At 42.2% G+C, this 26,713-nt stretch overlaps 1 protein-coding gene across 8 annotated transcripts in view; it reads right to left on the minus strand.

Annotated features, from left to right (window-relative positions):
* CLCN3 (chloride voltage-gated channel 3) overlaps positions 1 to 26,713 on the minus strand; it is a 98,027-nt gene that overhangs the window by 21,757 nt on the left and 49,557 nt on the right. For all 8 annotated transcript variants that reach the window (XM_069576781.1, XM_069576778.1, XM_069576785.1 and 5 more), the window contains 6 exons: positions 9,187 to 9,344; positions 6,044 to 6,143; positions 4,673 to 4,860; positions 3,531 to 3,653; positions 2,238 to 2,444; positions 159 to 239 (listed from right to left, as the gene is read on the minus strand). In XM_069576781.1, coding sequence (XP_069432882.1) covers positions 159 to 239; positions 2,238 to 2,444; positions 3,531 to 3,653; positions 4,673 to 4,860; positions 6,044 to 6,143; positions 9,187 to 9,344 — 857 coding nt within the window. The remainder of the gene's footprint in view (positions 1 to 158; positions 240 to 2,237; positions 2,445 to 3,530; positions 3,654 to 4,672; positions 4,861 to 6,043; positions 6,144 to 9,186; positions 9,345 to 26,713) is intronic.

Raw genomic sequence — 26,713 nt, forward strand, 5'->3', positions numbered from 1 at the left:
TAAGAAAGAGTGAAAAGCAACTATAAAAACAAATTTGAAAACTTAAAAACAAAGTATCTATCACAGCAGCTAACAAGACTGAGAAGTGTGCCAAAATACACACTTAATGGTGCCTGTGCCTCATCTGATTACTGGTGGCAGCTGCCATCTTAACCTACCTCTTCCAGACTGAACAGCACTCCTCCGATTGGCGCGCCGAAAGCCACAGAGACGCCTGCAGCGGAGGCAGCCGACAGCACCTACGAAGAAGACGCAGCCGTTTCATACGCTTACAGGCTCAGCAGGCCAAACTCAGTGTCTGCGTGTACTCAGAGTGTCTACATCCCCTTCCAAATTTAACTCACATGTCACCTTCCTCTCCAAGCAAACACAAATACTTCTTCTAAAACCCCTTGTTTCTCTTCTGCTTTAAAAGTCATTCAAATATTCAATACTCAGTCAAAACACATTTGCGTGAGATATACCAATGTAAACAGGATGTAAAGGAGAAAAGGCAATGAATTCAAGCATCAGGATGCCTGCATGAGAAGACCAGCAAGCCAGGACTGGGGCTCAGGGAGAGCCGTTTGTTTTTAAGCAGTATGTCATTTCTTCAGATTTTAGGGCTCACTGTTTCATCACTAATCATTACTTCAGCCCACATCCTAGTGAAATGACCAGGGAACTACAAACCCATCACGTTTCCCTACATTTTCAGTCAACTGAGTCATCTGAAGAGATGGCTGCTGCCACCATGGAAGCCTCACGTGAAGGTGCAAACCCCGGCTGCCCCGAGGGCCTAGGCTGACCGCCCCAAGCCCCCGCACACAGGCCACGGGAAGGAAGGAACAGAACCCAGGGTCCCCCTCCAGCTCCCACCAGCATGAAGCCAAACACACACACAGTCACTGGGCATCTACTCATAATTAGCCACTTTTCCGAAGAGTCTTTATTCCTTCTACTACTTGACTCCAGCAAATATCTGAGGCTACCAATGCATTTTCTCAAACGCTGAATTTGTACATCTTTGAAAGAGAAATCTGAAATAATAAAAAATTAAATTCTAAGTGTTATGAGCATGAACTCCATAGTCAGGCTGCTAGTTGGCAAATTAAAAATGAACAAATTCGTGTTTCACTTAAACTGTGCCTGGCCTGAGAATGCAGACTCTGACAGGGAGCAGCAAGGCTTATGTCTCAGTGTTTTCCCACCAGCACGACTGCAGACAACACACCTTGCAGATTCTTCTGATTCTAGCTTGAACAGAATCTATAGTCAAGCTAGCACCTAAGTACTACAACTCACAGATGTTTTGATCTGTTCCACATAAGTATCTAAGAAGCATTTAAACATATCAAAAGAAGTGGGCAAAGGAAGAAAATCAAAATATGAGGCCTCAATGCTTTCAATCAACATGAAAGCCAGCCATGTATACCCCAAGGTGTCAGAATCAAGTTAAGTCATGAACGTCACAATGTGTTTGCACCAAAGTCCAGGTAAAGTTGATTTCTATAATGTTACCTAATTAGGTAATTTTTGCACTTATAGAGAACAAATAACAAATTTTTCCCCACAATGTCAAGGTCCAACAGCAAGTAATGGGAGTGAACTGACAAATGCAGACTAGACAGGGGAACACGAAGGGATGGGGCTCCCACAGTCTGGAGCTAATAAGAAGGTGCAAGGAGCCCACTTTTCTTCTAGAAAATATCCACAGCAACCTGCAAACATCAGGTTTCAATGTCTCCACGATCTCAGGATGACCTGAACAAAAGGGCAAAGGAAGCTGCCCTAAAGAGCCAAGTAAAAAGCAGGTGCTACCCGCCCTTCACTGTGAACCAGTATCAACTTCAGGTGGTCTGACGCCCTCTGGGTTCCCTAAGGAGCTGCAAGCCCCCTGAGGTGGCACCCCTCCTCCAGAGGAAAACAGCTGGTGAGAAGCCCCACTCCAGGAGAATCACCGATGGGGAGAACCAGGAGAGAAAGCAACGCAACATTTGGGAAACATGTCAGAGGAGGAAAGGTGTAAGGCAAAGGAAAATATTTCTGAAATCCTACTGAAACCAACAGACACCAGGCCAACTCTAGAGACCATTCAGAAAGGGGGAAGGAGTACAAGGAAGTCTCACATTACAATTTGAATCTGAGTACAGAATTTACCCAAAGAGTAGACAGTAAAATATGTGAAACTGTTCAAGCAGTAAGTGTATATAGTGGACATTCATTCGCCTGTTAAATAAATGACAGAATACACTTACCTCTCTTTTTTTAGCTTCATTTGTGCTGTACTTCGGAAAGAGGTAGGAAAAGATGTTTCCACAGCAACAGGCAACATGGACCAAGGGCCCTTCTTTTCCTAAACTCAAGCCTGATGCCACAGCCAGTACTAATGTGATGGTTTTAATCATTAAAGTCCATTTTCCCAAGTAGCCTCGGATGATGAATCCACTCAAAATAGTTTTAATCTACAAAGGAGAGATCAAAGCAGCTTACTTTCCTTTAAGAAACTGCAAATTTCAGTGGGCAATGGGAAGATTCACAATTCATTTTCTGAAAGTCTGAACTATTATGCTCTATACAATAAATCTGTAACATATTCTAACTCTCTTCCCCTGCAAGGGTATAAGGCAGCCCTAGCTCATGAACAAAACTGAAATACCAGGCCATGATAAGGGGCTACAAGCTTCGTTACAGGGGGTACAGTTACATAACCAGCTAATGGTAAATCGTAATATTTCTACTATAGAAATACAATACAGTTAGATACATTTCAGACACTCTTGTGTCAGAAATAAAGGTATTTTGCCTTCAAAGACAGTATGTCTTCTCAGAATAAAATGTCTAGTTACGTGTAATATTTTCTTATATATTAAGAAGGATATGTGACAACTGGTGAATACTATATGGTATTGTTCCGTATTGAAGATGTTCTTAATGCAGCTTTACGGTCACTAACATTGCTTTTAAAAGCTACGCACTAGAAAAAGCTAGTAACTTATTTAAGACAGAAAAATAAAAAGGGGGGGGGGGGGAGTAAGTTCATGTTCAGTCCTAAATGTATTCTTCACATTATTACTGATAAAAAGTAAAACCTCAACTTTATACTATGATCAAATATTTAAAGTATAAAATCACTATAAATATTATTTGCCAAATTCAAGGATTATCTTATCTAATTTAAAAAGTTGTAAAAAGAGAATAAATATATTCAAATCCAATTCATAAGAGAAAAACATCAACTAATTCACCAAAGAATTTCAGCTGACATTTTCCAAGTTCTTGGTGTTTAACTGAGTGCTGATATTTGTTTAGTTATGTACTACATTAAAGCGAGAAGAAAAAAAAAATCGACCTCTCCAGAAAACAATGAAATGACTATGCGGAAGGATTTCTTTCAACAAGGTCTACTATCAGTGGACATTTAAAAAATTTTCTTTCTTGTATGACAGACAAACTGTTTCCCCAGCGAAACCATTATCTCGCCTCCCACGGGCAAAAACTTAAGCATCAGGATCACAAAATGTTAAGACACTGAGTGCTGCAGGGCTTACCTCTGGGATCCCAGAGCCACAGGCGTATGGCGCAAACACCTTCACCAGCGAGACGGCAAGAAAGGCGAAACTCAAGGCCCAGAAGATGTACATCATGTAGTTCATGATGTACGAGCCAGGACCCTGAAACCAAAGGGTTCAACAGAACGAACTCGCTAGTTGCTGCGGGCACTGCTAGCCCCAGTGCTTGCCACCGAAGCAACTCGCGGCAAGCTCTGCAAAGGCTCATGGTTTACTGCCGCAACTGTGACAGCTTTACGGAGCAAACTACTTAAGTGGAACCTAAAACATATTTATACTATACATGGAAGGAGACAATCTATTTAATATTTTCCCTAGCTGCTTTCTGATCCCCAGAGTCTTGTTGCCAAGAATCTCAGCTGCACTTCAATCTCTGCCAGCCCACAAACCAGTTTTTGAAAACAGTTGGTGAAGACAAAACTGCCTTCACACTCAGCTTTCATTTGCAGCAGTTCTGGAGATAAAGTGGGAGACAGTACACTGCCCATCTCATTCTTTCCAGCTCTAAGATTCAACTACAAGAAAATTCTAAAAACATATCCATAACTCCTCAAAAACATATGAATATAAAATATACATATACTATTCTAACTTCTAAAACGTTCTTCATACGTATATATATGACATTCTGACTTTTAAATGTGCTTTATAAAATATCAACAGTAAAATAATTATGTAAATACTGTAATGCCACAAGGAAAAATCTAAGGATTTCTATAAACTTATCTCCAGTTAAAAGACTTACTTTACAATTCTTGATAACCTATACTTCCCAAACAACTGTGATATAATAATGTTAATGAGCAGTTTTGATAGCTTGGCTTCATATTAACCTCTGTTTATACAGCTCCTACCGCACTTCATTTCCACAATAAAAACACAGTTTACATCATAACGCAGCAGCCTTGCTTGTGATTATGCGGTTAACTAGCACCAGAGCTTGTGAAACAGTGCTTAAACTCTACTCACAGCAGTGCAGTCTCCTATCTCCCATTCTACCCTGTTACATCCACGCCTCTGCTTCCCCTTAGGACAGGTGCAGTCCTCTAGCTCGTTAGTGAGCTGGAGACTGGCTTCACTGTACTCACTGTTGATCCACTGGGACACAGGGCAGGACTCACCTCGGCCTGGCCTATGATCAACTCTGCCCACGTTTTCCACTGTGGACACTTGTCCCTCTCTTCGAACGTGGTTTCGTTGGACCCCCAGCAGCACTGCTCGTGGTTGTACCAGAGCGCGCTCAGGCAGATACCCTCCTTCAGGTCCGTCATCCAGTCGGCTGCAATGTCTATTAACCCGGCCAGTGCCCCTGCAAAAGATGTTGGAGGCGCTGAAGACGGTCCACTTCTGGGGCCTCCGAAACTGTCAACTTACAGGGTCAAGGAGAGCTGGGGATGCCCTACAATAAATGGTCATATGGGAAATACTACACGAACCTAAGGTTTTCAAATCCTACTATATGCACTATATTTACAACCGTAAATAGCTATTCTTTAAAATAGAATTGTTCTTCTTTGAAATTAAAACTAGTTACACCATTGAAATTGACTGTAACTTTTTAAATGTATCTGACTCTTTCAAAGGCTGTCCCTTGGCAGAAGAGCCTCATCTCTGGCTATGACATCAGAGTTTCTACTGGTGTTTTTTAATTGAAAACCCAATTCATAGACTTACAAAGGATCTTAAGCTCACTATAATGGAATAACCATTAGATTTAGTGAAACTCATGGCAGGAATGAAACAGAATACAAAGAATACACAAATTGATGGTAAAAATCTAAGTCCTTCTCATATAAGAAGGTGAACAGGTCACATGAACACCTCAGAATCTCAGGACCTCCCTCTGTTCTCTCCACAACTGTGTATTTTCCTGTTATGCTCTTTAGGACATACTCTTCCGTGGTGGAAGCTCAAAGTCAGTAAAGCAGCCCTTCCTGCTGGTTTGCACATCTTCCACTGCTATTCCATTCGCGCCCAGGGCTGCTGAGCACTCTGTGGCCCACTGGAGCCTAAAGTCTGGCCCTAGCCGTGGCCTGCCCACTCACGAGCTGTGACACCTCGTCAAGTCGCTTAACCTCTCTGTGCTCAGCCCCCCATCTGCACGAGTCAGACCACGGGACTGCCGTGAGGTCTACACACACACAAAGCTTTTGGAACAGGGCATGACCCATAGGAAGTACTCAATAAATATTACCTATTTATTATGATGTTAACAGTAAAATACACTTTACCGACGATCTGGTGCAGACTAAGTATTTTACAGATAAAGACAACGAGTGAGAAAGATCAAATTGGACACTTAAGGTGATTGAGCCAAGCCCAGAGCTCTGAGACTCCTGCCTCCCACTCTTACATTTAAGGATATTTTTTGGAAGGAAAGAAACAAAACAAATGCTTCTAAAAATCCAAAAGTTTCTAGAAAAAAAAAAGGAAGGGAGAACTATTTATCGTCCTGTTAACCAGAGCAGCATTGCATGAACAGTCCTCTTTACCTGATGCCAACCCTGTCAGCGTCACCACGAGCCACCCTGACCACGCATCGTACAGGCTTTTCGTCATCTCCCATGCTGATTCTTTCTTTTTGCTGTTGATCTGAAATTAGAAATGGTCATGCTTCATTCTTTAAACCGTGAGTAGCAGCCACAATTCTAGAATCCAACAATTTCCTCAGTTACTATACATGGAACAGTACTTTCTCAACTAAACAATAGAGTGAGTGAGTTTGGGGCAGAAACAGCAGATCAGACAGCTGCCGCGCCTGTGAATCAGATGACAAGCATTGACCCAGAGCCTCAGAATGAGAGCGAGGGCCTCACCGTCCACACAGACGCTGACCTAGATTGCTTCAGACTGCACCGACGTTAGCTGGCATGCACCTTTTATAGTGACAGAAATAAGACATCACAGCTAGAAGTGGCCGTCGCTCCCTGCTCTTTCTCTGGTTCTAGCAGTTAAGCGGCATGCAGTGGTCCCAAAAGGCAAGCAGTGATGAAGAGTACTGGGCCCGAAAACGCAGAACACAGTCCTGTGAATAAAGGGGCTGCCGAAACATTCAGGCCCGTAGTGTGCCAGTGTGCCGATGCCACAGGCAGGGTGCCGTCACTGCGTGAGGCAGAGGCCGTTGACGGACCTGACGCCAGCTCTCACCCGGAGATGCCCAGGGCCAGTCTGCTCCCTCAGTCAGCGTGCGCTTCACAAGAAGCCCCCCGACCGCGCCCGCCCCTCCCTGTCCTGCGGCCCGGCTGCTCCACAGGCCACTCTCAGGCCAGGCACTCCCTGCTCCACCGCCCTGTGGGAGGGCTACAGCCAGAACTCAATGATCTGGTCTCTTTCAAGCATCTGGTCTATTTCAAGCCACAAAGCCACATTCAAAAGGCTGAAGGAGGCAATTTTACTCCTCCTTTGTTATAAGCAACCAATTACAGATATTCACCTTGCTCTAGGATTGAAGGTAGGACATTCCTTTTAAAAATAATAAACCTCACATTGCTTTTTCTTAATAACTGTAATGTTTAATAAAATACAATATGAAGCAGAAACTTGAACGTCATCTAAACGTTCATCAGAACAGTATTGGTCAAATAAACTGCAGTTACATCTGTGTCATGAGAAACTCTGTAGTCATTAGAAAAGAATGAGATGACTGCAGTATCATGTCGGGGAGAAAAGCAAGGCATCCACGTGTATAGGATGCTCCCATTTATCTAAGAAAAATAAGTATATAAATATGCATGATTGTATTTTAAAAAATTAAAGGGACAACGTAACACTGGACGTGCAACTCCTGAACACTACACGTAAAGACTGCACACAGAGCACCTCTCACACACCGTGAAGGAGGCGGCTTGCCCGAGGAAGAGCCTCTGTGTGGTCTGTTTGGCCTGCAGCATAAGCCACTTTCACGGAGTGCCATTCTTACTTGAACAAAAATATACTGGAACTCTGGTTTTTCAGACTTGGAAATTTGACAGGTATTTTTCTCAAAAAAACGAACCAAGTAAGCCTGTCATTTCAAGTAAAAATGTGTATTTGGTTCCAATGACCGATTTTGAGCTTCAAAATAAAACTAAGGATTTTAGAGAACTTATATCCATTACTATAAGAATGATAGATCTCAATAGTTAAAGACTTTTCCGAGGAGATTAGTGTTGACATTGACAAATGTGGCTTTTTTGAAACTATATACTGACACGGTACAATGAACATGTCAACTGTTCAAAGAACTGCATGAATCAGTGAATCAGTATTTGCCAAAGGATCTCGGCACAACGTGACAGAATCGTTCACGCCAAGTTCAAGGGGAACCAGAGGATTCTAACGTGACCAAAGACAAGGGCTTCGCTGATGCAGGTCTAGGGCACACACGGCAGCTAGCCTTTAAGAAACTAACTACATGTCCCTGCCACTGCCTTGCAGTAGAAGAAAATCCACATCGACCTGAAAAGGTTATTAAAATGCTCCTGGCTTTTCCAGCTACGCGGCTGTGAGGCTGGATTTTCTTCATGTACTTCAACCGAAACGCCCAGCAGTCTGCAGCAGCGCGTAAGAGAGCCCAGCGGCTCTCAGGAGACCAGACAGTAATGAGTGAGGTTCATGAAGACGCAGTCCAGCGCCGCTCTCTCACTGAGCATTGTTTATCTTGGAAAACAGCTATTTTTCATAAAAACATTGTTTGTGTTAACATGTAATGAGCTTGTTATTGTTACTTTTAAGGGTATGTTTTTGAAATTTCTCAGTTTTATCATCTAACATGTTGTCATGTCTTATTTGCAGAAAGGGTGAATAGTGACTAATGAATCTCAGAAGCAGTACTTTTCATAAACAATATAATCTAAGTCCAATTTCAGGTTTAATAGATACATAAACATTATTATGAAAGGTAGTAACTCATTTGTATAAGCAATTATTATTACATCTATGAGTTAACTTCAGAGCTCAAATTTGCAAATGGCTTTTTAGAATTTGGAATTTTATTTTCAAGAGATTTTTTTTCCTCTTAAAATTTTTGAATGACACTATCAATAAACCACAAACAACAACAAAAAAGATAACATACATTGTAGTTTTTAAGCAAAAGCCATTCTTTTATTGATTAGTACTTTACACCAACATTCCATATGTCCACACAGGACTCAATTTGAGAAATAGCTCAGGATTTAAGACCAAGAACGGAGATAAAATAGCAAAGCTCCGGGAAACTATCTCCAGAACGGAGATAAAATAGCAAAGCTCCGGGAAACTATCTCCCCAGTAAGCTGCTTCTTTTTCCAACAAATGAAATTATGTAACACATTTCCTCTTTGGCCTGATGCTCAAAGTCAAGCGCCAGGCTGACTGCTACCTCCTGAACTCGGCTTGATCTTCTCCAACTCACAGGCCTTTGCCTTTCCCTCCTATTCTGTCTTCCTCTACTTCTTTGATTGTAAGCTGCTTCAAATCCCTTCCAGAAAGATAAAGGATGTCAATAAACTTTTAAAAGGTATAGAGAAAAAAACGTACTACTTATAATAATATGTGGAACCTTACTTAAATGTACTTGTAACATTCTGGCAGCCTGAGATCACTGGCAGAAAGACAACATTATTAAAGGATCTCTCTGTGTGCTGCTGCTGTTAAGATTACTGAGCAAACGTACCCGGCGATGCCTTTCTCTGTCTTTACACTTCTCTCGCACCCAGTCGATGGTGTGGAAGTCATCATAGGTGCCAACCCCAGGGATGGGCTCGTCCAGAAGATCCAGCAAGTGTGTGGAGCTGCTGATGCTGCCCCCGTTGGTCATTGTGTAGTGAGTTCCTGCAGAGCCAACAAGGAACAATGAGTGTGTTCTGTGAGCGACAATGGACAGCTATGCAGCTCATTAGTAATTCCTAAAGACATAGGATCACTTGAAATAGTTACATCAACAGAGGAAGGAAAGCGTTAAGAAAATGCATCTCAAACTTGGAAGTAAGGAAAAGGACTAAGGCACATCCTGCCCCACTCTCAGGAGAGCACAGAAGCCACCTTCCTAAGTCATCCGAGGGCGCCCTGGGGAAGGGAGCTCTGCAGCACTTCCTGGTTACCAGCGGCCAGGACAGAGTCCACAAAGTGGGAACATGGGGCACAGGATGGATACATTGAAAGGATACACTGAAGATGGATACATTGAAGGTGGATACATTGAAGGTGAAGATGGATACATTGAAGATGAAGGTAGATACACTGAAGAAAATTACAATTGCCCTTGCAAAAAGGCAACTGTTTTCTGTCCAGGAGAAAAGACAATGCTCAGTGGAGGTGTGGGTTGCAAGTCAAGATTCTGTCCCAGGAGGAAGTTCTTCCTCTCCCTGACAAGTCTCTCTGCTCTTCTACATCAACTGTGTCAGCAAGCAGGTTCCCTCGCGAGAACTCAATACATAATATTTGGCCAGTGTCCACTATGCAACAGACTTGAGAGTACAAGAAAGCGGACTGAAAGACAATTCACAAAAACACAACTGGCTCTTAAATTTGAAAAGAAATTCAATCCAACACAAAAAAGAAACGCAGAGCAAACCTACAGCATCATTCTCCTCTACCAGACTGGTAAAGATTTAAAAGGTTGGCCAATGCACTGAGCTGGCAAAGATATGGGGAAAAGAGGTCCTGGAACAAAATCATTAGGTTCAGTATCAACCGGTGCAGCCTCATTGAGAAGGGAAAGCTGCACACATGCTGTCCAACCAGCATGCAAAGTCCAGGAACTCTCCCTGCACTTACACTTGTGTCACGCGAGTGTGCTCCTCGGCTCTTTGTCTCGTCACAGCAAAGATTTGGAGTGACGGACATTAAAGCCCCCTCGGCGTGTCACAGCTCTCAGGTCTTGGGTAGACCGTGTTATAGCTCTCAGGTCTCGAATGGACCATGTCGTAGCTCTTAGACAAATCAGTGTTACAACTCAGTGTGACAGCTCTATTTTATTTAGAAGATAGCAGGGAAATCCATCTTCGAGGCATCAGGGCACGTCGATCCGAAGACACGAGGAGAAGAGCGCCCCAGCATGCGGGAGACAGAGAGAGAGAGCGAGCTTTGGCTCCTCTATTTATATGTTTCTCTCTCCCTGGGCCTGTCCTATGTAAACTGGGCCAGGCAGGAGTGTTGTTTGTCTTACCTGAGGTCCTCACTCTGGTCCTTGGGCCTTCTTTTGTTGTTATTTTCGCAGGCTTTTCCCTTCCTTGTCTTGCAGCCACCGCCAATTTGGGCTCCTTTTCCCTATTCTGCCTACCTAACACTTGTGTAAGCCCATAAACTGCACAGTGTGGGCACAGAACCACACTAGAGCTCTAGGAAGAAAGCGAAACAAACGCCGAAGCGCTCACAGTCTAAAACTGGGGTCAGCAAAAGAGCCAAAGAGTCTACCTGCTGGGCTCTGGAAGCCGAACAGTCGCAACTACGCAGCTCTGCCACGCTGAGTCTGAGCCTGCCATATCAGCGCAAAAGAAGTCCTACCAACATACAGACGAGTGAATACGGCTGTGTTTCAGCAACAGTTTATTTACAGAAGAAGAGCAAGATTTCTCCTAATGCCCGACCCTATTTTCAAAGGCAGCATAGCAAGTTTATTTGGTTAAATTTATTTGGGGTTAAAAGTTATGCTTATGGTATATTTAAATACAGAGAAATGAACCAACATGTTAATAATGGTGACCTCTGGGAAGTAGATTTGTTAGAAAAAGCAGAGAAGGAGCTTTAATTTTCTGCACAGCCGTCACAGGTGTATCTATACCCACACATACATATGTGCATGTGCTTGGCTGTGTCTGGCTCTTTACGGCCCCAAGGACTGCAGCCTGCCAGGATCCTCAGCCCACTGAATTTTCCAGGCAAGAATACTATAGTGGGTTGCATGCCCTCCTCCAGGGGATTTTCCCAACCCAGGGATCAAACCCGGGTCTCCTGTACTGCAGGCGGATTCTTTTTCATCTGAGCCCCCATAATTTCAAACAGGTGATCTTAACATCTTCAAATTATGTAGCAGTAATAGATTTTATGGCAAAAAATAAACATCTAAAACTATGTCATTTTAACAGGAATGTACTAATTGATACAGAATATAAGGAGTGGCACTATACTAATGTTTAAACAAACACCATAAAAAGAGACTCAAGAAACCCATTTAGTTTATTTTGTGGTTTTATGGAAAACCAAAATTCCAAACAGCAAAGTTCCCAGACTACCCTTGCAGTCTGATGGTTTAAACGAACTTGTCCTCTTTTGTTTAAAAAGAAACTACCAGAAATGTTCAGTCATTCACAAAAAACAACCCTGGCAAAGCCAGAACCTGCATTTTGCCCAGCACTGTGAACAATGCCAGGCTAGAGCAGGAGAGGCTCCTCAATCCGCCGGGAGTGGGAGGGAGAGGTGCTCGGAGACCCCTCCCCCCCCCCATCAGTACAAGGACTCGTTTTATTGCTGTCCAGATAGAAGCAAATAAACTACACCGGGCTGCAAGTTCTGTTCTTTGATCATTCAAAGAGGCAGCTGAAACAAGCATTATCACAGAAAGGGTTATTAGTATCTCAAACGATGTAATACTGAATATTGGGCTTCCCTGGTGGCTCAGCATTAAATAATCTGTTTAGAGACATGGATTTGATCTGTAGGTTGGGAAGATCCCTGAAAGAGGAAATGGTAACCCACTCCAGTAATCTTGCCTGGAGAATTCCATGGACAGAGGAGCCTGGCAGGGCTCCAGATGGGGTCGCAAAAGAGTCAGACACAACTGAGCCACTCAACAACAACAAACACTGAATATTCTACAATGAACTTAGCGTTTCTTTACTTCTACCAGATGGAACAAAGTCCCTCTTTCCTCTCCACTTACAACATTTGGATGCTCGGCCTGGAAAGGTGTAAGATTCTAACAGGAGCGTGAGTAGTGAACTGACTTCAGCGTTTTGGCAGAAGCACTCCAGGGTAAATGATTTATCATTCCGGCTAAGGGTTTAAAGGCCCAATCCCTCAATGGCCCATGCCTGCTCACGTAAAACACAAGCCCTAAACCCTCCACCACAACCTTTACATGCTCCAGGTCTCTCTCCCCCCATCCTGATTTTATTCAGTAGTTTCCACTTTGTCAAAATGAACTGAAAGGCTGTAAGTTTTCTTAAGAAAAAGCGACTGGAGAGTAAAAGCAATGACAGCATTTATAGTACCCTGACACGTTCCAGCATCTCTGGCTCCACCTTCTGTGTGATAACATTTACAATGGTCATTCTGAAGATATTTTCGGAGGGAAGCATCAGAGCCTCTATGATACCACTCAGGAAGACGTCTGGGGTAGTCTGCCCCAAAAGCATAAGCAAAACAAACTGAAACGGAGGGAAATTCTACAATGTAAGTGGCTTGCGATCTTCAAAAACGTCAGTCATGAAAGACTAGCTGCACTAGATAAAAGGAGGCCGCAGAGACGCGCAACCGAACTCGGTCCGTGCCTGGGATGGGCAGTGCAGGACAGGGACAGTCAGGGCGGCACTCAGCAAACCGGAGGACCGTCGGAACAGTGACTGAGTAATAGCATCGGCGCCAATCTTCTGACTCTGAAACTGTACTGAAGCTGTGGACGAGCTCCATATCCTTTCACAAGGAAACACACGGAAGTATTCAGCACTTGCAGCGCATCACATCTGCACGTATGCATGCTCGGTCGCGTCCGACATTTCGTGACCCCAAAGATGGCCCTCCAGGCTCCTCTGTCCATGGGACTCTCAGGCAAGAACACTGGAGTGGGGTGCCATGCCTTCCACCAGGGGATCTTCCCGACCCAGGCATCAGGCAGCTGCTTTACCACGGAGCCACCTGGGAAGGCCCATCACATCTGCACCTTACCCTTACAGGGTTCAGGGAAGAAGAACACGGTGCATCCCATATGTACAATTAACAGTGTATGCAGTGTGTGACAGGGAACGGCACACGTGACAGAGAAAGACACAGGATGAAAGCACGGGGTAAAACGCTAGCATTCAGGAATCTAGGGGAAGGGCTTATGAGACTCTCTGCACTATTTTTCAACATCTCTAAGTCTGAAATTAAAAGAAAAAGAATTTTTAAGTCTACTGTGATATATTTTGCAAACTTCAAACTTTGTCCCTATTCACTCTTATCTGGGTAGAGATGGAGACACACATTACTGATCTTAATTATTACTATTCTACACAAAAAGTCAAAAGCAAAATTTCTGTACCACCTAACATGCATTGACACAGTAAGTCAGGAGCCGCAGGCTAAGAATCCCCAGCTGCCTGCAGCATGAAGATACTAAGCAAATGAAGCGTGTATCCCCAACAGCCTTCTGAACTAGGGAGGAGAGAGCAGAGACCAGCATTCTTATTTTCAGGGGCAGCACAGGCCTAGTCCCCTACACACTCACAGAAGCTGTGTGTCCTGCCTCAGTGACTTTCCAGTCACTCGTCTGTAGAAATTACCTCAATATCGAACACACAGAACTGCACAGTAATTAAAAATTCCAGAAAATCAGAAATAAAGCATTCAAGCTTTTCATACCGGGGGACCCCATGCACCAACATGCCACGTTTGGCGCAGCCCTTGACGCTTCTGGGGCTGCCACGGCACCTGTCAGGTAGGGTTCCGCCTGTCAGTCGTGTGCCCGGCAGACTCCTGGGAGGTCAGCCGGCCCCTCAGGCCCATCTGCTTCCACCGGACACAGAGCCGGCGCACAGGAGAAGTACTGACGTGTCTTCTTGCTTTAGGGGAGCCCACATGTTTATCTGTTTAGATTCACTGTTTCCCCTCTAATTATTCCCAAAAGAAGTCTGAGTCCTTCTGTGACTCTTGACATCAATTTGATTTTGGAATTAACCAAGATTAATTTTGGTATAAAAATAAAAACTTTTTGCTAGTTGATTAGAATATTTCTTCGGCTCTGATACACATGATGAAAAGGCATCTCCAGAGAAAGGCGGACAGTCCAATCTGGCTCTAACCTCTCGCCCTGCATTCTGATTCTTACCGCGTTATAACTGACAACTGAAAAAAAAATCTATCATATTCTTAATGCAAAATCAATTAACGTAGTTTTAAAATTTAAAGTCTGCTTTAGGATTGCTAGATAAAATTCAAGAATTACCTGGCTATGTAAAAAAAGGGGGGGGGCATTTCAAACTTTTACTTCAGCATGTGTGTGACATCATTTCACATTTTTCTTTTAGAGTTCGTTCTACCAAACATGGAAATCTGAGTAGTTCAAAGAAGAAAAGGAAAGGCTGGGTCCCACTTCAAACTGGTAGGGAACATTTGTTTCTCACAGGATCATAGAAATGCCTATACATCGTTGCATGTTAGCAGTAATTTCAAAGACGTTACATTTCCTAACAGTAACCATGGTTTTTAAATATTCCTAATTATTATTTGTGTATATTCACTGCAATCTAGATTTCACTTAAAGTTTACCTTATAAATGATGAAATGAGACAAACACAAATCACTTACATCTCTGTGTTAATAAAATTCTTGTAAGCAGGAGTGTTAAGTTACCCAGCGTCATCGCCCCACTCCATTTCATGTGTGATACAGCACACACCACAGAGGCAATGCCACAAGCAAAAATCAAAGCTCTCTCACAGGCAAAGAGCATCTCCTTTTCTTTCCTAAAACAGTATTTCAAGGATTGGAAATTAGGAAATTATAACAGGGCTTTCCAAATCAAGGGGTGAGGCCACACTCCCTCATAAGACCTCTCCTTGCCCTCCTTGACAACTCCTCTTAGAGCTGGGGGAATACAAAGTGACACCATTTACTTGGATTTCTCTCCAAGCACGTGCAGTGCTCACTGATGGAGACACACCAGGACACCTTTTGGAAATAATCAAAGTTCTTTGTCCAACAGTATCTCCTCATCCTCTGTGCACATGCTTCCCACCACAGGGAAAATCAGAGTACAATATTCAGCACTATAGCTTCTGAGTTTCAAACTCAGGCTTTTGAACTTGAAAAGAACAGGCAAAATCTTAAACGGCAGTACATCTGAGTTGTAACCAAAGAGATTCTGGGTTTCAAAATGTTTTAAGTACAAGGGAGTTTCTGCAATAAGCCTTGGACTGAAAAGAGAACAGATGAGAAACAAGTCTATACAGTTACGTAAGGTTTGCGGGGGAAGCAAGGAGAGGGAATTGAGTAAAGAAGAGAGAACAGTTAAACTGGCAACTGGCTTCAGCTTTTCACATTTTCTACAAGAAAAAAAAGGTAAAATCAAACTAGCCACATGTATTTATAAGCTTTCCATTACTTAGCATATTTTCACTACTCAACACACTGTAAAAACCATTTCAGGTCATTAAATGCATCGACACATCATTTTCAATGGACTTTAGACTGCTACATTTAATTGTTATGATGCAGTATCATTTAGGCTAGTTTGCATTACAAACAGCATATATAATGAACATATGTGTACCTACTTAGTCATCCTCTTTCCCAACTAATTTTTTAAATTATAACCTTTTTCTTGTTCTTAACTTTCTTTCCCAACCCTATGTCCAGATATTCAATATTAACAACCAGATGTACCTCCAAACTGAAAATAACTACATTATTTCCAAAGTGAAAATAACTATATTACCCAGTATTGTCGTCAGGTTAGATTATTATCTGTGTGATGGAGCCTCATTGTCTCTGCCCACCTCGAAACCTTTCTCCCTTCTTTCTGAAACAGAACCCATTATTTTTAGGAAACTTCTATGCCTAACGGCATGCAGACTTGGTGGGAGAGTCAGTCAAAGCATCTTCACCACCCTCAACCCAGCTCGTCATTCTCATCAGAATCAGCCTCCTGAAGAAATAAACCATAGCCATCACAGTCAACAAAAAAAGAGTCCAAAATGAAGTACTTGAAAGCAATCTCAAAAACGACAGTGATCTGTTTGTTTCCAAGGCAAACCATTTAACATAACAGTAATCCAAGTCTATGCCCCCACCAGTAATGCTAAAGAAGCTGAAGTTGAATGGTTCTACGAAGACCTACAAGACCTTCTAGAATTAACACAGGAAAAAGATGTCCCTTTCATTATAGGAGACTGGAACACAAAAGTAGGAAGTCAAGAAACACCTGGAGTAACAGGCAAATTTGGCCTTGGAGTACAGAATGAAGCAGGACAAAGGCTAATAGAGTTTTGCCAAGAGAACGCACTGGTCATAGCAAACACCCTCTTCCAGCAATACAAGAGAAGGCTCTACACGTGGACATCACCAGATGGTCTACACCAAAATCAGACTGATTATATTCTCAGCAGCCAAAGGTGGAGAAGGTCTGTACAGTCAGTAAAAACAAGCCAGGGAGCTGACTCTGGCTCAGATCGTGAACCCCTTATTGTCAAATTCAAACTTAAATTGAGGAAAGTAGGGAAAACCACTAGACCATTCAGGTGTGACCTAAATCAAATCTCTTATGATTATACAGTGGAAGTGACAGATTCAAGGGATTAGATCTGATAGACAGAGTGCCTGATGAACTGTGGACAGAGGTTCATGACATAGTACAGGAGACAGTGATCAAGACCATCCCCAAGAGAAAGAAATGCAAAAAAGCATAATGGCTGTATGAGGAGGCCTAACAAAAAGTTGTGAAAAGAAGAGAAGGGAAAGCAAAGGAGAAAAGGAAAAATATACCCATTTGAATGCAGAGTTCCAAAGAACAGCAAGGAGAGATAAGAAAGCCTTCCTCAGTGATCAATGCAAAGAAATAGAGGAAAACAACAGAATGGGAAAGACTAAAAATCTCTTTAAGAAAATTAGAGATACCAAGGGAACATTTCACGCAAAGATGGGCACAATAAAGGACAGAAATGGTATGGACCTAACAGAAGCAGAAGATATTAAGAAGAGTTGGCAAGAATATACAGAAGAACTGTACAAAAAAGATCTTCATGACCCAGGTAATCATGATGGTATGATCACTCACCTAGAGCCAGACATCTTGGAATGTGAAGTCAAGTGGGCCTTAGGAAGCATCACTATGAACAAACTTAGCGGAGGTCATGGAATTCCAGTTCAGCTATTTAAAATCCTAAAAGATGATGCTGTGAAAGTGCTGTACTCAGTGTGCCAGCAAATTTGAAAAACTCAGCAGTGGCCACAGGACTGGAAGAGTTTTCTTTCCAATCCCAAAGAAAGGCAATGCCAAATGCTCAAACTACAGCACAACTGCACTCATCTCACACACTAGCAAAATAATGCTCAAAATTCAAGCCAGGCTTCAATAGTACATGAACCGTGAACTCCCAGATGTTCAAGTGAAGAACCTAAGCTACTCCATTTTGTTAAAAGAAAAACTCCATTTTGTAAGATTCCGGGAAAAGAGCCTTTGGAAATCCCCTGACCTCACCCCACCGCGCACGAGCCAATCGGACCCTAGACCAAAATCTCCTGACTTAACGCTCAGGGAACTTGTGGTCTACCTAGACAATAGGGACCAATCAAGAACCAACATACAACCCTTCAAAAGAAAGTGACCAATCAGACGTCCCCCTACCTAGAAATCCTTTCTTTCCATGTATACTCCCTATATAAGCAATGTAATCCAAAACCCGGGGCTCCTCCCTATAGCCGCTACGTCGGTAATGGTGGGAGCCCCAGCTCGAGCTTGGTAATAAAAAACTCTCTTGCTTTTGCATCGGCTATCAGCTCCCTGGTGGTCGTTGGGAGATTTCGCAACTTGGGCATACAACAAGCTGGTTTTAGAAAAGACAGAGGAACCAGAGATCAAATTGCCAACATCCCTTGGATTATGAAAAAAGCAAGAGAACTCCAGAAAAACATCTATTTCTGCTTTATTGATTATACCAAAGCCTTTGACTGTATGGATCACCACAAACTGTGGAAAATTCTAAAAGAGATGGGAATACCAGACCACCTGACCTGCGTCTTGAGAAATCTGTATGCAGGCCAGGAAGCAACAGTTAGAACTGCACATGGAACCACAGACTGGTTCCAAATAGGAAAAGGAGCATGTCAAGGTTGTATATTGTCACCCTGCTTGTTTAACTTATATGCAGAGTACATCATGAGAAATGCTGGGCTGGAAGAAGCACAAGCTGGAATCAAGATTGCCGGGAGAAATACCAATAACCTCAGATATGCAGATAACACCACCCTTATGACAGAAAGTGAAGAACTAAAGAGCCTCTTGATGAAAGTTAAAGAGGAGAGTGAAAAAGTTGGCTTAAAACGTAACATTCAAAAACCTAAGATCATGGCATCCAGTCCCATTATTTTATGACAAACAGATGGGGAAACAGTGGAAACAGTGACAGATTTCATTTTTTACAGCTCCAGAATCACTGCAGATGGTGACTGCAGCCATGAAATTAAAAGACCTGCTTCTTGGAAGGAAAGTTATGAACAAGCTAGACAGCATATTAAAAAGCAGAGACATTACTTTGCCAACAGAGGCCCATCTAGTCAAGGCTCTGGTCTTTCCAGTAGCCATGTATGGATGTGAGAGTTGGACTACAAAGAAAGCTGGGCGCCAAAGGATTGATGCTTTTGAACTGTGGTGTTGGAGAAGATTCTTGAAAGTCCCTTGGACTGCAAGGAGATCCAACCAGTCCATCCTAAAGGAAATCAGTCCTGAATATTCACTGGAAGGACTGATGTTAAAGCTGAAACTCTAATACTCTGGCCACCTGATGCAAAGAACTGACTCATAGGAAAAGACCCTGATGCTTGGAAAGACTGAAGGCAGGAGAAGGGGATAACAGAGGATGAGATGGTTCCATGGCATCACCAACTCAATGGACATGAGTTTGAGTAAACTCCGGGAGCTGGTGATGGGCAGGGAGGTCTGGCGTGTTGCGGTTCATGGGGTCGCAAAGAGTCAGACACGACTGAGCAGCTGTACTGACTGTTGACTGACTGACAGTGATATACAGACAGAAGAGTCTATTTTTTTTGGACACCTGAACTTCAAAAGGATAACAGGACACAGGACAATCCCAGATCTTAGAGTGTATAAGAAAGCACGATCTGAAAGCAGTAGCTCCCAGCTTTAACACAAAACTTTCCTGGGGGTCTGATGCCAGATGCCGTGACCACCTTTCTACTGCCCATGGCTGGAAAACAACGAAACTAGAGAACAGATCACTTTTTCTGCAGCATGGCCCAGTATAGGAATCCCATGACCTAATGCACTCTGAGGTCAGAAACACCTAGATTCAAATCCCAGGGCTGCCACATAAGCCAACAGGAACTACCTACTAATCAATCTCTCAGGTACCTAGGTGATTTCACCTACCCATAGGCTGTGGTATGTGAACTGCAGATAATATATTGAGCAAAATCCAATAGATTTTTAACATAACTTAATTCACTATACCTGGTATGGCCACAAAAACAAATTTCTAAAATGCACAGTAAATGACCAACCTTTCCAAAAAACGGACATCTTATAATTTAAATATCACCAGCATTATTTCATAGTTCAAGTATCAGCAAGTACGATGTGTTTTAGTGTTAGTGATTCAAATTAGTGAGTGAAGTTCCTTGCAAAAATAACTTTATTTATAAGAGGACTTTTGTCTTTTCTCCCCAGACACAATACTTTATAATATTCATGCATTCCGATGGAAACACATTTTATTCATACCTGTAACCTAAGCAGTTTTTAAATTATCTGCAGGAAAATCCAATTTTAAATTTGTTATTTACGTTTTGTTTTTTGTACTGAAACGTAGTTGATTTACAATGCTGTGTTAGTTTCACAGCAAAGTGATACAGTTATACATGTGTATCTATTCTTTTTCAGATTCTTTTCTCTTGCAGGTTATTACAAAATATTGAGTATAGTGCCCTGCGCTATACAGTAGGTCCTTGCTGGTTATTTATTTTTTATATCTATAAAGTAGTGTGTATATATTTATCTCAAATTCCTAGTTTATCGTTCTCCACCCCTTTCCCCTTTGGTAATCATAACTTTTTTTTCCCTATGTCTGTGGGTCTATTTCTGCTTAGTATGTAAGTCCATTTGTATGATTTTATTTGTGTGTGTGTGCTCAGTTGCTCAGTCATGGCTAACTCTGTGACCCCAGGTTCTGTAGCCCACCAAACTGCTCTGTCTATGGGATTCTCCAGGCAATAATACTGCAGTGGGTTGCTATTTCTTTCTCCAGGGGATCTTCAAGACCCAGGGATTGAAGATGTGTCTCCTGCTCTGGCAGGCGGATTCTTTACCAGAGTCACCAGGGAAGCCCCATTTTATTTTTTCTCTATGTATAAGTCTCTATGTCTTTATTTTTCACTCTATGTATAAGTGATACCATATATTTGTCTTTCTCTACCCATCAGGCTTCACTATGATGATCTCTATGTCCATCCATGTTGCTGAAAATGATACTATTCCATTTTTATGGCTAAGTAATATTCCACTGTATGTATGTACATCGTCTTTCTCCATTCTTCTGTTTATGGACACTGAGGTTACTTCCATATCTTGCCTATTGTAAACAGTGCTATTATGAACTTTGAGGTGCATGGATCTTTTCGAATAATGGTTTTTTCCAGAAATATGCCCAAGAATGGGACTGCAACATCATATGGTAGCTCTATCTTCAATTTTCTAAGGAACTTCCATACTAGTGTCCAGAGTGGCTGTGCCAATTTACATTCCCATCAACAGCGCAGGGTTCCCTTTTCTCTATATCCTCTCCAGCATTTATTGTTTGTAGGTTTTTTGATGATGACCATTCTGACTGGTCTGAGGTGATAGCTCACTGTAGTTTTGATTTACATGTCTCTATTAATTAGTGATGTTGAGCACATTTTCATGCACTTTTTGGCTATTTGTAAGTCTTCTTTGGAGAAACGTCAAATTTATTATTAGGTTGTTTTTTTTGGATATTGAGCTGCATGAGCTGTGTATTTTGCGATTAATCCCTGTCAGTCGTGTCATTTGCAAATGCTTTCTCCCATTTCATAAGCTGTCTTTACGTTCTGTTTACAGTTTCCTTTACTGTGCAAAAAGCGTTTAAGTTTAATTAGCCTCCATTTGTTTATTTTCATTTCCATCACTCTAGGAGGTGGATTCAAAAAGACAGTGCTGGGAGTGTTGTCAGTGTCTGTCTACATTTTCCTCTTGTTTATAGGTACTGTGAGTTTCCTTTTGTGTTTGGTGTTAGAGAATGTTCTAATATCATTACTTCACATGTGGCTGTCCAGTTTACCCAGCACCATTACTGAAGAGACTGTCTTTTCTCTTTTGTATATTCTTGCCTCCTCTGTTAAAGATAAATGCCCATGTGAGTGGGTTTATCTCTGGGCTTTCCTTCCTGTTTCACTTCTGATCTATATTTCTGCTCTTGTGTCATGATTACTGTAGCTTTGTAATACGCTCGGAAGTCAGGGAGCCTCATTCTATCAGTTCCATTTTTCCTTCTCAAGACTGCTTCAGCTATTTGGCGTGGGGGTGGGGGGTAGGGGTCTTTCCATACAAATTGTAAACTGTTTTGTTCTAGGTCTGAGAAAAATGCCACTGGTAATTTGATAGGAATTGCACTGAATCTGTACATTGCCTTGGGTAATATGCACACGGAAAAGCAAATGAAAAGATGCTTACAAATTGGAAAAGACCGAAGGCACAAGGAGAAGGGGGTGGCAAAGGATAAGATGGTTAGATAGCATCACTGACTCAATGGACATGAAGCTGAGCAAACTCTGGGAGAAAGTGGAGGACAGAGGAGTGTGGTGTGCTGCAGGCCATGGGGACGCCAAGAGAAGGACATGACTTAGCCAATGAACAACAAAAATCATTAATTATTAGAGGAATGCAAACTGAAACTTCAGTGAGGATCACTTTACACTGGTCAGGATGGCCATCATCAAAATCCATGTCATTCTGACAGTACTGATTCTTCCAATCCAAGAACACAGTATACCTTTCCATTTCTTTGTGTCATCTTCAATTTCCTTCATCAGAGTCTTTTAGTTTTTGGAATACGGGTTTTTTGTGTCCTCATGTCGGTTTATTATTTTTAATGTAATAGTAAATGGGACTGTTTTCTTAATTTCTCTTCCTGATCGTTCATTGTTAGTGTAGAGAAGTGCAGCAGATTTCTGCATATGAATTTTGCATCCTGCAACTTCACCAAGTTCATTAATGAGCTCTAGTAGTTTTCTGGTTATATTATTAGATAAATATTTTCACCAATGGGAAAAGAACAGTCTTCAACAAATGATGCTGCGACAACAGGCTACCTACATGTAAAAGAATGAAGTTGGACCCTACCTACCTCACACCATACATGAAACTTAACTCAGAAACGATCACAGGCCAAAATGTAAGGGCTACAATTATTAAACTCTTAAGAAAAAGAGAGAAGAGTAAGTCCTTGTGACCTTGGATGTGGTAGTAGTTTTGCAGATAAAATTCCAACGCACAGGTAGAAAAGTAAAAACATAAATGAGACTACAACAGAAATAAGATAATCTTTCCCACCTACAGGCCATTAAGACTGTTGATGATGCCTTCTCCCAAAACACTTACGCATGTGCACTGAGCTCAGACAAGTAACAGGACTGACCCTTCACGTCATCAGCCCTCTCTGCCTTTGGCTCCAGACCACAAAGTGGCTGCAACAGTTGTCACCGGCCCTGCTTTGGTCCTGCCACTCAAATCCCCGTGCTTCAGCAGAGGTCAACAACAATAACACATCCCACTCTCATCCTCAGGTTGCTCCAGACTCATCTGAGGCACAGGAAGCCAAGTCAACTGACCCTCCACAGGGACTTACTCATAACCCGGTTATCACACTATTTTTTCTTGCTTACAGCTAGAAACACTTCTGACATAGTGTACAGATATGTACCCTAAGTAAAAATGAAGTTTAGCATATTTACTAGTTGGCATATACTCTGATAATTTTACTATTTCCTTCCTTCTTTTTTTTTCTTTTTTTAAATACTAGTCACAACCCAACATGTTGAAACTTGTAATTTGACAAAAAATAAACAATAGAAATACAGACATTTATTATTATCTGCTTTCCCACCAGTAGAAACCTTTATATTCCCACCCAGTAGTCCTCAATATGTATTTGCTGAACTGAGCTAAAAATGGTATGTAACTGTTACATCTTAAACTGAACTAACTGGTAAATTTCACCATCACACACCTTCAGCAGTCTAAAAGGAATATCCAAATAACATGTATTATCACTCAGTCCTGTCTCTTTAGTGACCCCAGGGACTGTAGCCGCCAGGCTCCTGTGTCCCTTGGGGATTCTCCAGGCAAGGATACTGGAGCAGGTAGCCATTCACTTCTCCAGGGGATCTTCCTGACCCAGAGATCAAACCTGGGTCTCCTGCACTGCAGGCAGATTCTTTACTGTCTGAGCCACCAGGGAAGGCCATCCAAATAACAGTCCTGCATGCCAAGGCAGGCGTGTGCTTGCTTGCTAAGACTAGTACTCACTATCTCTGGAGTCAGTCTCAAAGATAGGCGAGCAGTGACCTTTGCCATTTACCCTTATAGGCAGATTACTATCCATCACACACTCATAAAACATACGCATTTTTATTGTAAATTATGAAAGAAGGCAGACAGAAATCTAAAATTCTGCACGTTTCCTACAATCCAGTATCAGGTATCCATTAAATAAGGGCAGGAAGTCTGGTCCCCAATACATTTTTTTTCTTCTCTCTGTGACATTACTGATAAGAAGTGGTCACTTTGGTGAGGGAGGGGAAAGCAAATGCTCTAAGTTGATAGAGGAGGTTCCAGAATGTTAACAGGCTTCCAAATGAAAGATTAAAGACGTAACGCCAAGCACAATGCTAGCACTTAACAGGTGGTCAATTAAACATCTGCTGGATAAATATGATAAAGTATTTGCTCTTTACATTTGTTCTGCCATCCAGTCATATTTAGCTGCCATCTGTTTGAACTGCAAAAACCTGGAAATTAAAACCAAATGCCAAAGAAGCTGACAGAAGATACACAACCAGTCAGTAGTGATGCTAAATTACTCAGTTCACTGTTTCCCTCTCAGTTCTATTGATATCACAAAATAAAAAGCCACGTTCTTGAAGGTAGGGATGATGAAGTGAGGATTAAGCCATCTGTACGACTGGAAACAAGTTCCATGTTAATTTATTCTCTCTGTGTGTAAGATACCTGCATATCATGTGAATAATAAAATCCATGAAATTTGCTCTCTCCAATGGCAAACAATAAACAAACTAAAGCGAATCTCCATTCTTGATCTGATTAAGGTTTTACAGGACTACCAAAAAACTATAAATTAAATGTTTATTAAAAAACAGACGCAAAACTTTAAAATACAATTTAAGCCACCAGTCTCCTGGGGCCTCATGTCAACACAGAACAGTAACCTCAATGCTGGTAAAACAGCCAAAACCATAAACCTAACGTATGGGGCCAGAGACTTGCTCACATTTTGATATCTGGAAATACAAAGCATTTTAAACTTACAACAAGTCACGAGATGGAATAAAACTAATCATACCAAGTGTCAGTTTTAGAGAACAGAGCCAGACATAGTAATACGAAATACATTTATTGATGATTTTAAATTCATATACCGTGTGCAAAATAAACTTACAGGCAGCTTTGTTTCATACTATGATAACAGAAACACTTTTTTAAATCAGGAAAAGAATCTCTGGGCTTTCCCAGGTGGCGCAGTGGTAGAGAATATGCCTTTCAATGCAGGGGACCCAAAAGATGCAGGGCCAATCCCTGGGTCAGGAAGATTCCCGAAGTAGGAAATGGCAGTAGGAGTCAGTAGGAAATGGAGTAGGAAACGGCAACCCACTCCAGTATTCTTGCCTGGAGAGTCCCATGGACAGAGGAGCCATGGGGTAAAGTCAGCAACTGAGTGACAGAGCACAAACACACACACACAATCTCTGTTTGTTCCTGTAATTTACACTCCAATGAACCAATCTGTAAGAAGAGATTTAATTTTCTAGTGGCTAGAAAATTAAAGGCAATAGACATGCAATAAGGATTTGAATTCTAAAAACATTTTTACAAAAGAACCTACAGAACACCCCTACGGCAATAAAAGTATCATCCAGAACGTGACTATTCAAATAATGAGCAAAGAATGCTAACTACTGATACTTTCAGGAGGGAATAAAAATGGACAAATTCATCTGTTACAAAAGGAAGAAAAAAAGCTTTACTTAAATTTGTCTCTGAGCTAATAGATGTCAAGAAACAACTTCAGTTACAAACTAAAAAAACCAACTTGGGAATCCCTCTGGTCCAGTGGTTAGGACTCAGCACTTTCACTACTGTGGGCCCCGTCCTCAATCCTCGGTCAGGAAACTAAGATCCTACATGCCACAAGATGCACCCCCCCCAAAAAAAAACACTCAAACTTAAAAAGGAAAGGCATACCTCTTATGGTTTAAAACTGGTTCGTCTGGCATTCAAGGTCCTCTGGGACCCAGCATTCCGCCACCTTCCTATAGGACCCTATGACTGGCCCCATGACAGAACAACACTAACCAGCACTCAGTCCCATTGGGTCACTTACTAGCCTATCCTCCCCACCAGGAACACACATCAAATCCCCTGTGGACGTGCCAACTTTGACAACACTCGTCAAACACTCGACTCATCTCCTCCTTCACTGCCACGTGTGAACAGAGTCACAGAACATGCAGTCTGTATCATTCATGAGAAATGTATTAACTCCCTTGGGTTGTGTTTTTTTAAACCTGGGAAGCCTTCCTACATCCCTACCAGGCTGCACATGCCAAGTTACTGCAGGGACGTACACAATGCAAAGCAGTGTTTCTATGACCACGGTATGAATCTCATCATCTGCTTTGAACCCTGACTCTTCTTGCACATTTCTGTACCTCAGTTTCATCAACAGGAAAATGAGGATTATAACAGTTCCTACTCCACAGTCTGTGAAGATTAAAATGGTTTGTTACACGTCAAGGAACTGGTAAAGGTAAAGCACTTAAGTCGCCTCAGTCGTGTCCAACTCTTTGTGACCCCATGGACTGTAGCCTGCCAGGCTCCTCTGTCCATGGGATTCTCCAGACAAGAATGACTGGAGTGGGCTGCCATGTCCTCCTCCAGGGCATCTTTCCGACGCAGGGACTGAACCTGCATCCCTTGTGTCTCCTGCATTGCAGGCAGGTTCTTCACCACCAGCACC

This window comes from Ovis canadensis, chromosome 2 (assembly GCF_042477335.2).
Source record: "Ovis canadensis isolate MfBH-ARS-UI-01 breed Bighorn chromosome 2, ARS-UI_OviCan_v2, whole genome shotgun sequence".
NCBI classification, from domain to species: Eukaryota; Metazoa; Chordata; class Mammalia; order Artiodactyla; family Bovidae; genus Ovis; species Ovis canadensis.